Consider the following 11,928-nt stretch of genomic DNA (forward strand, 5'->3'; position numbering starts at 1 on the left):
CTTCGCTGCAACATTTGCTTGTATGCACGACATGTGCATTTTTGACATGTATTGAGCATATCGATTTAACACGGAATGTACAGTCACGTCGTCATGTTCAAATGCATGGAGGCCGATGGCGATATACGTTGGGATCGACGTCGTCGCATCGGGGCATCTCCTAGCACGCAATTGTTTCGACGTGCGAGCAATGGAAGCGGGGCATTGAAAGGGGTGTGTGGGTCACGCGGCCCTAAGACAATCGAGTAAATGGCATGCATGTGCGTGCCAAATCAGGTCGAGTGTATGCCGAAGGTATCGTACGTCGCATGCAATGCGCAGTAGAACCGCAGGTACGGTGTGAGCAGGTCGACTCCGCTTGTGCCTGCTGCCAGTGGATGGACTGTTGCGGTGCACCTTTTTCGTCCTCCATAACGACCAGGTCGACCACCACAACAATATGTGTATTTCGACTCGCCGTCGAACGGACATGAGGTCGTCGTCCCTTTCACCGAGCGACTCCTGTGCGTGCCCAAGTCGAGCAGATGGGAACTGACATGGCCAAGAGCTTGTCCGACGTCGGAGGTGGGTCGAGACGACGTCAGCCTCTGTGGCGTCTGTTCCAGTTTCCGCGGATCATCCCTTTCGGTGTGAACACACAGACAAGCACACGGAGGCCACCATGTCTTTGTGCATGCGTCCTTTCATCGCCGCCTCGATCTTGCGCGCGGTGGACGGGAGAGGCCGTGACGGGCTTGTCAAATTCGACGAAAATTGGCGGGTTTTCAGGGTTTTTCGCAATTTTCCTGAATTCAGACCAATCAAATCCCTACATTTTCGACTGTGTCGCGACAACGGCCGACAGACGTCACCTCGAGACGCGGAATACACCAATCAAAACACTGGCATTTGTACAACGCCATCGGATTGGGCAACGTAAGCGGTGCAGTGGATGACGTCACGCAATCAGAGCAAAGGATGGCGCTCTCTGGCACGATGACGACATCACGTCCGCGCCAATGAATCGCGACGAATGGGTCTGGGTTGGTGCCGGGTGAGGAGGCGAGCCCGGTCGATTGCACGGTGGAAGTCCCATGCTTTCCGTCATTCCTTCTTTTGCGCCGTTCTCCTCAATACAGCTTCATGGTGGACTGGAAGAAGCACATTGCGAACGCCAACTGGCCCATGGTCATCTACCTCGGGTACTGTCACGCTCTCGCTGTTGCTGCGATTCCGTATTTCACATCATGCATGTGGCAAACGTGGGTGTGGACGTTGACGTGCTACCAACTTGCTGGCCTCGGCATCACGGGTGGCGTCCACCGCCTCTGGTCGCACAAGGCGTACAAGGCAGCCGACTCTGTCCGCGTGTTCCTCATGTTGTGTAACGCGATGGCCAACCAAGGCACGATCTACCACTGGTCCCGCGACCACCGTGTGCACCACAAGTGGAGCGAAACGGAAGCCGACCCGCATAACGCGAACCGTGGGTTGTTTTTTGCCCATGTCGGTTGGTTGCTCGTGAAGAAGGATGCTAAAGTGATTGAGGCCGGCAAAAAGATCAACTGCGATGACTTGAAGGAAGACTGGGTTGTGATGTTCCAGGAACGCCTGAACCCGTGGATCAACTTGTTCATGTGCTTTGTTTTCCCCATGCTTGTGGCCACGTACGGGTGGAACGAGTCGTGGGTGAACGGCATCTTGGTCTGCGGGTTTTTCCGCTACGTGTTCGTCCTGCATGCGACGTGGCTCGTCAACAGCGCTGCTCACTTCTACGGCACCAAGCCCTACGACCCCGACATGGGCCCGACCGAAAACACCTGGGTCGCGTTCTTCGCCATGGGCGAAGGCTGGCACAACTGGCACCACGTGTTCCCGTACGATTACGCCGCCAGCGAATTCGGCATCTCGGCGCAGTGGAACCCAACCAAGTTGTTCATCGACACAATGGCTAAGCTGGGCTTGGTCACGGATCGCAAGCGCGCGCTGCAAGCATGGGAAGGGCGCAAGGCCCGTCTCTATGCCAAGGCCGTCGACGACGCCGTCAAAGCCAAGACTGCTTAATTGAACAGACAGCATAACGTTAACTTCACACTTCAATATTTGTATTAGCAATTGCCGGGTCAAGTTAAATCGAGGGAATGAACCGTTTGCCGATCGACTCGCTGCGAACTGTTTCCTACATGTGCCTGGGGCATCCTCAAGTGCGATTGCTGGGGAATGGCACCGAGCGAAAATCTAGTACCGCCATGGCATGGCGCGGAGCCAAAGCAAGCCTCCACATACGGACGCGCAGTAGTAATCCATTGACCTGCTCGAGTCCTCCTCACATGTCTTCAGACAATGCTCCACAGCATTAACGCACCCTGGCAGCTATCGTACCTTGTTCGTGTTTGTCAAGGCGGCGTTACGAGCCAAAGGAACGACGCGTCGCCCAGATGGAGGCTTACGAGTTCGCTACCACAGCGAATCCATCCTAGTCGGATAATGCCAGGAAAACGCCATGGTCTCCCACCGTGTATAGTGTCGAGAATGGCTTGCAACCCATCCGATGTTCGAGTGCGATCGAGTGTGCCTAGCGCATTGGCACTCATCCAGTCGACCTTGCTTGTGGGCGTCAAGATGAAGGTCCAACATCTGCCGAGATCGCTTTCAAGTTGACAGTCCCTCGGGATCTTCCCACGACGATCTCTGCGATCAACTCCAAAGTCTCGAGACCGCCACGACCAAGCAGACCACGATGTCCCTGCCTCCTCACGCTGTCGACGGCATTTCAGGCATTGTGGACGAACGCATTTCTTGAATGTCAGTTGATCTTCTCACGAGTGCCGGTCGACGGGATTCATACGTCTGGTGCTGATTGGTCCCAAGAACACGTGGTCGTGGCGGCAGCTAGGTGGGACACGTGGTCGCGGTGGTAGCTAGGTCATTCTTGCACGTGCTTGATCATCCCACGACGCAGGTACACCATGCGCAGCTTATGTGGCGCCACGCCGAGCCTCTCCCACCATGAACATCCAGTTGGATTTGCGTGACAGAGGGCGATGGAAGGTGGTTCCTTGGAGCATCGCAGTACCTGCATCTCCTGCATTCTCGTCGTTCGCTTCGGCACTTCCACGGGCTTCCTAACCACACGAAGACACAGTCCACAGATCACCGCGCAGTCGCATCTCGGCGCCACCTTCGACGATGCTTACCCTCTGAGACAGTCCCCACCGCCAACTTCAAGTTGGCCACCAACGAGGGCACTTGGTGCGATTTGATTGGCTAAATGGTACTCAAATGCGCATGATTGGCTAAAATTCGGGTCGTAGGGATGGGGGAGATGGCAAGGGCTCATGGGAGGGGGTAGGGCTGTATGTTATCGTGGTTGGTGGCATTTTGCCCATTTTCAAACAAGCGCCAAGACGATGACAACTCCAGTCCCGACGACGATTACGTACGAAGATGTCGCGCGGTTGCCGACCCCCGGCAGCAACGCCCCCACGAACCTCCAGTTCTCCCCGAATGGTCGCTTGCTTGCGTTTCTCCACAGCTCCAGCAATGAACTGTCGCAGGAGTTGTACGGGATGGACATCGAGTCCAAGCAAGTGACGCTCGTCGCGCGTCCCCCCGGCAGCGGCAACACGGAAAACAACATGTCCCTGGAAGAAAAGTTGCGCCGTGAACGACAACGTCAAATGGGTGTCGGTATCACTTCGTACTTGTGGTGCCCTGCGCAGCAGTCGACTCGCATCTTGTACCCGCTCCATGGCAACTTGTACCTGCAAGAATATCCGGGAGCTGAACTCGTGCTCTTGTTTGACAAAGCATCCACGGGTGCAAAGGGTGGTGTGATCGATCCGCAATACTCGCCCGATGGCCGTCACATTGCGTTTGTCCAAGAGAATGAAATTTACGTCATCGCCGCGGACCCACTTCCTGGAGGCGCGACCCAGCAAGCGACACAAATTACTTTTGGAGCGCGCGAAGCCGGCAAGAGCCACGGGCTGGCGTGCTTTGTGACCCAAGAAGAACTGTCCCGCTTCCGAGGATTCTGGTGGTCCCCAGACTCGTCTCGCATCGCGTTCGAAGAAATCGACGACACGCACATCCCTGAATTCCGCATTATGCATTCGGGCAGTGCCGAGTTGGGTGAAAATGCGCAAGAAGACCATCGCTACCCCTTTGCCGGTGAAGCCAACCCACGCCGCCGTCTTGCGGTGCAAAATGTGAACCTCACGCAGCGCGAGACACCCGTGTTCGTAAACTTCACGGAGGAAGATTTCTACATCAGCCGCGTCCACTGGTTTGTCGATGGCACGTTGGGCATTGAAACATTGAACCGCCTGCAAACGGAAGTCGCGCTCTTGCGATGGAGCCCTGCGACCGAAACCCTTGTCGAACTCATCCACGAAACGTCCGCGATCTGGCACAACGTGCACTACTTGTACCGCAACCTAGAATCCCGCCCGGACGGTACGTTCACGTTTATCTGGGCTTCCGAACGCACGGGCTTCATGCACTTGTACTTGTACGAGTTTGCGAACGGCGCCGCGACCCTGGTGCGGCCGTTGACTCACGGCGAAGGCAACGTCGAATCGATCGACGGCATCGACTTGGAACGCGACGTGCTCTACTTTAGCGGAAACTTGACGTCCCCGATTGAGCGCCATTTGTTCCAGACGTCCCTGTCGATCCCGAACGCTCCCATCACGCAAGTCACCACCACCCCCGGCATCCACAACGTCGTCCTTGACAGCTCGGCCTCGATTTTTGTTGATGTGTTTCACAACTTGACCACTCCCCCCACGGCCGTCGTGTACAAACTGGCGTCGCCGGCTCCCGTCGCCGTGCATACTTTGCATGTGACGTCGGACCCGCGCTTGACGCAGCTCCAGGACCGCATCGAAGCCCCCTCCACGTTCTCCTTCACGTCGCGGGACGGCACGACCACTCTGTACGGCGCTTTGTACAAGCCAGACCCGGCGAAGTTCGGCCCGGGACCTTACCCGACCATGGTCAACGTGTACGGTGGACCGCACGTGATGCGCGTGCAGAACGCGTGGAGCGTGACTGTAGACATGCGCAGCCAACTCTTCCGCAACATGGGGTACGCCGTGCTCAAGGTGGACAACCGTGGGTCGTTCCGCCGTGGATTGGCTTTTGAAGGCGCGATCAAGCACGCCATGGGCACGATTGAAATTTCGGACCAAGAAGACGGTGTCCATAAGCTCATTGCGGACGGCGTTACGATCGCCGACCGCGTCGGCATGATTGGGTGGAGTTACGGCGGGTACATGAGTGCGATCTCGCTCGTCAAGGCGCCGAAAACATTCAAGCTCGGCGTGGCTGGTGCCCCCGTCACGTCGTGGGACGGCTACGACACGTGCTACACGGAGCGGTACATGTCGACTCCGCAATTGAACCCCGAAGGCTACGCTCGCGGCAACATCATGAACTTTGTCCAGCATTTGCAGCCCCACCAAAAGCTGCTCCTGATCCACGGTCTCATCGATGAAAACGTGCACTTCCGTCACACGGCTCGGTTGATCAACGCGCTGATCGCGGCCCGAAAGCACTACGACCTGATCTTGTTCCCCAAGGAGCGCCACTCGCCGCGCCACTTGGAGGACCGGATTTACATGGAGCAGCGCATTGCAGAATATGTCGTCGCCAACTTGTAAGGGATTCAACGATAAAAACATGTCATTTCGTCGGTCGGCATGTTGGAAATCTTTGGAAAAATCAAGCTTTGCGCAATTCACTGTCAATATGGTATTTGGATTTTCATTTTTTCCTTTCGTTGAATCATGAACACATTGTTTTTTCGTCCGTTTGAGCCAACGAGTTGAATGTCATTTGACACAAACGCTGTTGAATTTTTCATGTCGTCAAGAAATATTCTGCCCTGCCCGATGGACAGTGGATTTTTTGATGTGGTGGGTCAAGTTTGGCTGGCCATTACGGTTAGTAACCACTACACAATTCATGTCATGTGGAGACGTCGGCGAAGCTTTGGCGCATGTACCTCCATACGATGGCGCGTAAACCCGCTGGTGGCTCGATGGCCGTCGCAAACTCCGCCGAGTCCGACCATCATCATATCGTGCAAGCCGTGCGTCGCAGTCAATCTGCAGCCATCACACGCCCTACGATTACTGCTAGCGTCGAGCATGAAAAACGCAAAGGTGGCATCAGCTTGACAGGATCAGCCGCCATCCGCGTCACTGGCCAACACAATGCAGCTGTAATACGTGGAACATACGATCCACCGATTACTGGCGAAAGTTGGCAACAACTCCAGTCATTACCTTCGCGAGCTCGTCGACGGCGACCCCAGCGGATGCGATGGTTTCTCTGTCCACCACGCAAAGGTTGTCGGAGCGCACCAGTGGCAGGGGCCAAGCGACGGCGTCTGGTCATGGCTCAGCACTCAACCAAATAGTGAAAAACGCTTCCCCCAGCACAGTGACGGCACTCCCGGACGCAGCATTCCCATCCATGCATTTCAACGTCTGTGAAGTTACCCTAAGGTCCTTGGTATCTATGGCCGTGGCTGCGAGGGGGGATATCTGCGGCCGCCAACGTCCGACCCATTGCCGTCTGCGACGTGTGGGAGGTCAGCACGGCGCACAGATCCTTGACAAACCTTCCGAATGATCCATGGTCCACTAGCACCCAAACCACCCCGCCATGCAGTACAGTTCACAGGATGGCAGGTGGCGTTCTCTCGTCAGGTGTGGCGCTCGCTCTCCACTCAGGGCATCCATCGCGCGCTGTAACATCGACCTGAGAATGGGGACATCACGAGCGAGCAGTTCCGTAAAGTGCGACGTCGACTTGATTGTTTAACGCACGGTTCGGAGAACTTCAAATTTGTATGCGCATACAAAAGCAAGGTTACAATTGAAGTGCGTTTTACTTGTCCAGCGAAAAACGCCATAAACCTTGGCTGAGATACGACGCACTTAGTGAGCATGGTCGACCTGGCAACCATGCGCGGTTGCCACGATGCGCGCGTTGCTGTCATTTTCCATCTTCGTCGCCGGAGAATGCCTCACGATGCCTCGATGACGATGTCCAAATCTACGTCCTTTGTATTGGACGAAGATCAGTACCGCAAATGGAAGTACCAGCTACGAGACACCGTCGTCCAGGCCATGCAGAGCAGCCCGGCTTCGCGCGAAGCGGACGCAAAGTTTGAAGGGTACAGGCTCGCGTCATCGGACCGACACGCCGCAGTTCGAGTATTCAAACGCAAAGCGACTCAAATCAAGCAGCACAAGAGGTCGCCGTTTGTTGAAGTCCTCAGCATCAGCACGTTCGACACCATGACCCTCGACGACTTCGCGTACATTTTCCACAATGCGTCCCCCGCCGAGCACCGCAACCACATGGCTATGATGTACCCCCACCGATTTGTCGACGGCGCCATCCTGAACACGACGCTCTCATCATGTGACGAAGACCCGTTCCTGTGGTTTGGCGTCAAATCCATCACGATGCACCTTGACCTGACCGTTGGCAATCGCTGCGCAACGTACGTCGAATACTCTGGGACAACCGCCGATCGCGAAGGCCACAAGGTGCTGTTCGTTGTGCGCGAGTCGTTTTCGGCGTGGAGCCAGTCGCCGCAACACTTCACGTTCAAAGAGTACTTTTTGTTGACGCAGCTGCACGATTTTCGCGTGGAAGGCGTGCACTACTACCACGCCGACCCCAAGGGCGCGTACCCATCGTTTCTGTTCAACAAACATGCTGTCCAGCATGGCCAAATCCTCGAGCATATGCCCCACTTTTTCCGCCAAAAGTGGTTGCTTGCCCATCCGCCACAGCGTCCCCACCACACGTCCACAATACCTGTGGCGTTGTGTGCGTCGTGCAATGCCAGCATCATCAAGGCAAAACCAGCCAAGCGTCACCTCTGCCGCGCGTGCGGTCATACTGTGTGCACCAAATGTGTCGTATGGGCGTCCGAAGCATCGCCCCACATCGGTGCTACCAAAGTTGCTGTGTGCAAAAAGTGTTACGTGGCCGCGAGCCAGGTCCTGCCGTACAAGCGACAGCTCCAGTTGCAATCAAACATCCGCCTCTTTGACGGCGCGATGTCAGCCACCGCCACAGTCGCCCCCAACGCCGACGACGACAGCCTCCGGGACAACGTGGCGCAAGACCTCCTACCCGTACCTGCCTTCCGGGAGGTCCCGAGCGCGTCGTCCAGCGACAAGAAAGCCGGCGGCCGCGAGAGCAACTTGACGTGCCGCACCACCGCCCAAAGCGAAGACTACGTCCTGTCGCCGTCGTACGAGCCAAGCATTGTCTCGTGCGACAGCGACGACGACGATGACCTCATGGCAAGCTTCATTCGAGTCAACCAAGGGCTGGAAGCCCAGAAACAGCTCATGCACCAAATGCTGCGCCAGTTTGCCAAAGCTAGGCCAGGATTTCATGGTCGCCCATGAAGAGGTCGTCAAAGGAATAGAACCCACGTCCAGGCCACCGACGGATTCCACGTATTTAATCCCGAACCAGTAGAACACGATCGAAGCAAGTTTGGTTGATCCCTCTCGTCTTTCCACCATGACGCTGCCAAGTCCAGCAGCGAAACAACACGTCACGAGTTGGATGGCAAGCAGCGCCCTTCCACGTCCACCGCCGACGCCGGGCGCGACTCGGTGGTTTGTATGGTGTGACCTGGCATCACATGGGGGGCATTCCTCTGGCCACAGTGGTTTGCCATGTTGGCAGCAACAACGAATTCGACATGAGGGTCGTCGCCGAAACCAGCGGACGTAACGCCGAGAATTATTCTCCTCCCCCACTGTGAACGTACACGCTACGAAATTTTTGCAAGGAACCCCCCACGATGCATCTGCGCACCAAGCAAGCATTACAACACCACCACCTCGAGTCGGCGTGTCACGTGGGTGCGTCCGTTGGTGTTTCGGCAGCATCGTTCCTTTGATGGGTGTAGGTGCGGCGGCAGCGGGAGGGGGGGGGTGCGGTTGGATGCGATTGGCACCGTGGGCATGTATCACGCAGGCCCAACGATGACATGCAAATTCGTTGTTGTCACGTCAAATATTCTCCAAGTTCAAGTGTCATTTTCTTCAAATATGACATAACTTTCGAACGACTCATTTTCTATTTTTGACCCTTGCGTGAAGTATCATTTTTAGGGTGTGGCAAAATATTTGGCAAATTCATTTTCTGCAGCGACGATTTCTTGACACCGTCGCATATTCTGGATGTTGGCGCAGCGGCTTCCACAGATGAGGGTCGGTTAGATGGGACAACGTGGAGAGCACGCCGTCGACGTTGCCGAGCGAGGTCAGGCCGCTCTGAGCTACAGCGACCGTCGTGAAGCGAATGCCACTCCGGCAGCTGCTATATCGTTTCTGGCACGATTTGGCGCGGTATCGAGATGCCGAACTTCATTCGCCCGATCCCAGCAGTGTTGGTGTCTTCGCTGAGACCTTCGCCATCGTCTTCACATTCGTTTCTAGTGCTCACGGTGGACCGCAGATCGACAGTGTCGAGGCTATCTGAGTTGTCGTAGTACGAGTCGATGCTACACAGCGAGCTCTGCGAACCTACTCGACAACGAGGTCGATCGATGCATGGGAGATTTGGTCGACCTACACACAAGGCATCACGTACTACGAGAGATGAACGTGCCACCGGCGCCGCCCACCCTTGCCGACGACACAAAGCACAGCTTGCACACTTCGTCGAGGACGACCGACATCGAATTCAGCGTCCCAGGCACAACGCGTGGAATCGGAACGACGCATTGCCAGCACATCGCCTGCAACCATGTCGGTACGAGTGTTGGACGGAAGAGGACGTGCGTACCGCATGCGACGCAGGCGTGTGCGGATCGGAAGCGTTGGCACGCACAGCACAGTCGCGACGTTTTCTGTTTCATATATAATGTGCACCGTCCACTGGAATTCAGATTGTTTCTTCGGCGGCGCGCGAGTGACCAACGCATGGAGGAGGCGCATCTTCTGCAGCAGGAGCGGGAAGGCGTCCACGATATACATCGATGCGTGCGCGACCTTGTTAAAGACAAACGCCTGGAGATTCCCCAGCGGACTCGACAGCAAGTGCAGGGCGTCCGCGATGTAATCGTCGCCATGCGTTTGAAGGAGGAGCGTTTTGAAGTGGAATCGCACGACGTGGTCGACGGGCGGATAATCTTCCAGGTTCAGCGACTCCCGGGCGATGAAGAGGACGCTTTGTTCGTTCCGAGGCCAGACACCTCGACGTGTACGTTGTGTCTCGGGGCTCAAGCAAACCGCCGCTGATTGCGAAGCTGAGCTACTTGTAACTTGAGTGCGAGAGTCGTTGCATGGAGGAGATTGCCGCGGAAGTAGTGCGCTAGTGGTGTGCGAAGGGCGTCCGTTGTGTCGCAGTAGCTCAGCTCCATGTACTCACTGACGCAGGTGCCTTTTTCACGAGAATGCGCATGTTGGGCTTCTCCGACGCGAGGGCATACCCCTGCTGGGTCGCGTCCGCATCTGCGGAGTGCTTTGCATGGCCTCGTCGACGAGGCACATCATGTCTGCCTCGAGGTCGCCCCACTGCGACTCTGTGAGATGTTCCAAGTGCATTCTCTTGTCTGCTGTTGTGGGAGGAAAGCGGCGATGGCTTGCGGGGGAGGATCAGATGGAGTTTCGCAGCCTGCCGCCACCTGACTATGCCGACCTTCAAGTTGAACGAGGCGTGGGGACATGGTGCGTCTGGGCGAATGCCCAAATGCCATTCAGCGCCGCGACGGCGGCGACAGACGCGCATCCCGAGCGCTGTGAATGCAGCACGAACTTGGGATGGTAACCAGACGTGGAGCACCCGCGCCTCCGATATGCATCACGGGGAGTGCAGCTGCGACGAGATTGTGGCCGTCGTCTTGGTAAACATGGCGAAGATCGCTCAAGCGACTGCGATGGCGGAAGGAAGGTCGCCGTGGCTTGCGACCCCAGCCATCAGTGCGACCGCCGTCCTCACGATGAAGGCTGTCAGGTCGTCGTTGTCATGACGCATGTGGCGATGACGGTGACCATCGCGATAACTGTACATGTTTCAAGGTCCACGATTTGGTCTGAGACGCCACTGGCGGGCCGCATCGTCGACACGCAGGGACTGCACCCATGAATGCATACCCACGTACGTGTTGGTGGATGGAGGAGGGGCGTCCTTGTTCTGCCGACTCGATGCCGCGCCAAGTTTCCCAGTCGCAAGAGGTCGGCCTTGAATAGGAGGGTACATGGAGACACTTGGTTTTCATCCCCATGCCAACATGTCGTCCACGCTGGGATCCAAAAATACTCTCTCCGCCACACGCAATCCGTACAGCGCCGTCCCCCTCGCTCGGCCAGACTTGAATGGCCTCGCAGCACGGCCATGGGAATGATCAAGCGGTGGGCCCGGGGGCTCCTCGCCTGCGTCGTGCTGCATACAGCGCTGTACTTGGGCCACGTCAATCAAGTCCTGGGCGGCATCAATCTGGCGCAGGTTGTTGCGAACGGTGTTTGCCGCATGGTGCACTGGGCCACATTTAAAGCTGCGGCGTCGACAGCCCAAGTCGTGCCGTATGCTGAGAGCTTCTTGTACCCCAAGACGATCCGCCGCACCGGGCTGTACCGCTGCATCAGATTCCAGTACACGGGGACGGGGGAATGCCCAAACATCGTTAACGACATCGTTGGCCTTTTCCTCACCCCGAACCACACGGAGCCATGCGACGCCATGGTGTCCACGAGCATGTACGGGGTGCCGGGCCACTGCGTCGTTTAAAGCGATATGACGGGCGACGTCATCTTCACCATGCAATTGGCGTGCAACCGCTTGACGATGCGCCAATTCTCGTGTGCGTTGGGAGCGCAGTACGTATCGTACGGCTGGGAATCGTTGCAGTACCGCCACGAGCCCCTCTCGCTCACGGACTCGAGCGTAGCCAACGCA

General features: G+C 56.6%; 5 protein-coding genes across 7 annotated transcripts; 4 read left to right on the forward strand and 1 right to left on the reverse strand.

Annotated features, from left to right (window-relative positions):
* The first annotated feature begins 981 nt into the window (after positions 1-981).
* Positions 982-3,172, forward strand: H310_11202 (hypothetical protein). Its single transcript, XM_008877781.1, has one exon. The coding sequence runs from the start codon at positions 1,123-1,125 to the stop codon at positions 2,041-2,043; it is 921 nt and encodes a 306-aa protein (XP_008876003.1). The 5' UTR covers positions 982-1,122; the 3' UTR covers positions 2,044-3,172.
* Positions 3,173-3,379: 207 nt separating this feature from the next.
* Positions 3,380-5,775, forward strand: H310_11203 (hypothetical protein). Its single transcript, XM_008877782.1, has one exon. It carries the CDS (start codon positions 3,390-3,392, stop codon positions 5,643-5,645), a length of 2,256 nt encoding a protein of 751 aa, XP_008876004.1. The 5' UTR covers positions 3,380-3,389; the 3' UTR covers positions 5,646-5,775.
* A 1,168-nt stretch (positions 5,776-6,943) lies between these two features.
* On the forward strand, positions 6,944-8,770 carry H310_11204 (hypothetical protein). The gene has a single exon (XM_008877783.1). The coding sequence runs from the start codon at positions 6,957-6,959 to the stop codon at positions 8,421-8,423; it is 1,467 nt and encodes a 488-aa protein (XP_008876005.1). The 5' UTR covers positions 6,944-6,956; the 3' UTR covers positions 8,424-8,770.
* Positions 8,771-9,140: 370 nt separating this feature from the next.
* Positions 9,141-10,577, reverse strand: H310_11205 (hypothetical protein; the record flags this gene model as incomplete). Of its 3 annotated transcripts, none has more annotated exons than XM_008877786.1 (5): positions 9,141-9,554; positions 9,622-9,769; positions 9,817-10,200; positions 10,263-10,413; positions 10,463-10,577. In XM_008877786.1, 4 exons carry the CDS (start codon positions 10,575-10,577, stop codon positions 9,715-9,717), a joined length of 705 nt encoding a protein of 234 aa, XP_008876008.1. In that variant the 3' UTR covers positions 9,141-9,554; positions 9,622-9,714. The 3 variants fall into 3 exon arrangements, with proteins under 3 accessions (XP_008876008.1, XP_008876007.1, XP_008876006.1); XM_008877785.1 differs by having other exon boundaries at positions 9,604-9,769; XM_008877784.1 differs by having other exon boundaries at positions 9,141-9,769.
* Positions 10,578-11,367: 790 nt separating this feature from the next.
* On the forward strand, positions 11,368-11,760 carry H310_11206 (hypothetical protein; the record flags this gene model as incomplete). The annotated part of the gene is made up of 1 exon (XM_008877787.1): positions 11,368-11,760. One exon carries the CDS (start codon positions 11,368-11,370, stop codon positions 11,758-11,760), a length of 393 nt encoding a protein of 130 aa, XP_008876009.1.
* Between the last annotated feature and the right edge of the window lie 168 nt (positions 11,761-11,928).

Source organism: Aphanomyces invadans (assembly GCF_000520115.1).
Source record: "Aphanomyces invadans strain NJM9701 unplaced genomic scaffold supercont1.30, whole genome shotgun sequence".
NCBI classification, from domain to species: Eukaryota; Oomycota; class Saprolegniomycetes; order Saprolegniales; family Verrucalvaceae; genus Aphanomyces; species Aphanomyces invadans.

What these genes read in the sequence shown, in the direction of transcription:
- H310_11202 (XM_008877781.1), top strand. Translation starts at nt 1,123, where the DNA reads ATGGTGGACTGGAAGAAGCACATTGCGAACGCCAACTGGCCCATGGTC.
- H310_11203 (XM_008877782.1), top strand. Translation starts at nt 3,390, where the DNA reads ATGACAACTCCAGTCCCGACGACGATTACGTACGAAGATGTCGCGCGG.
- H310_11204 (XM_008877783.1), top strand. Translation starts at nt 6,957, where the DNA reads ATGCGCGGTTGCCACGATGCGCGCGTTGCTGTCATTTTCCATCTTCGT.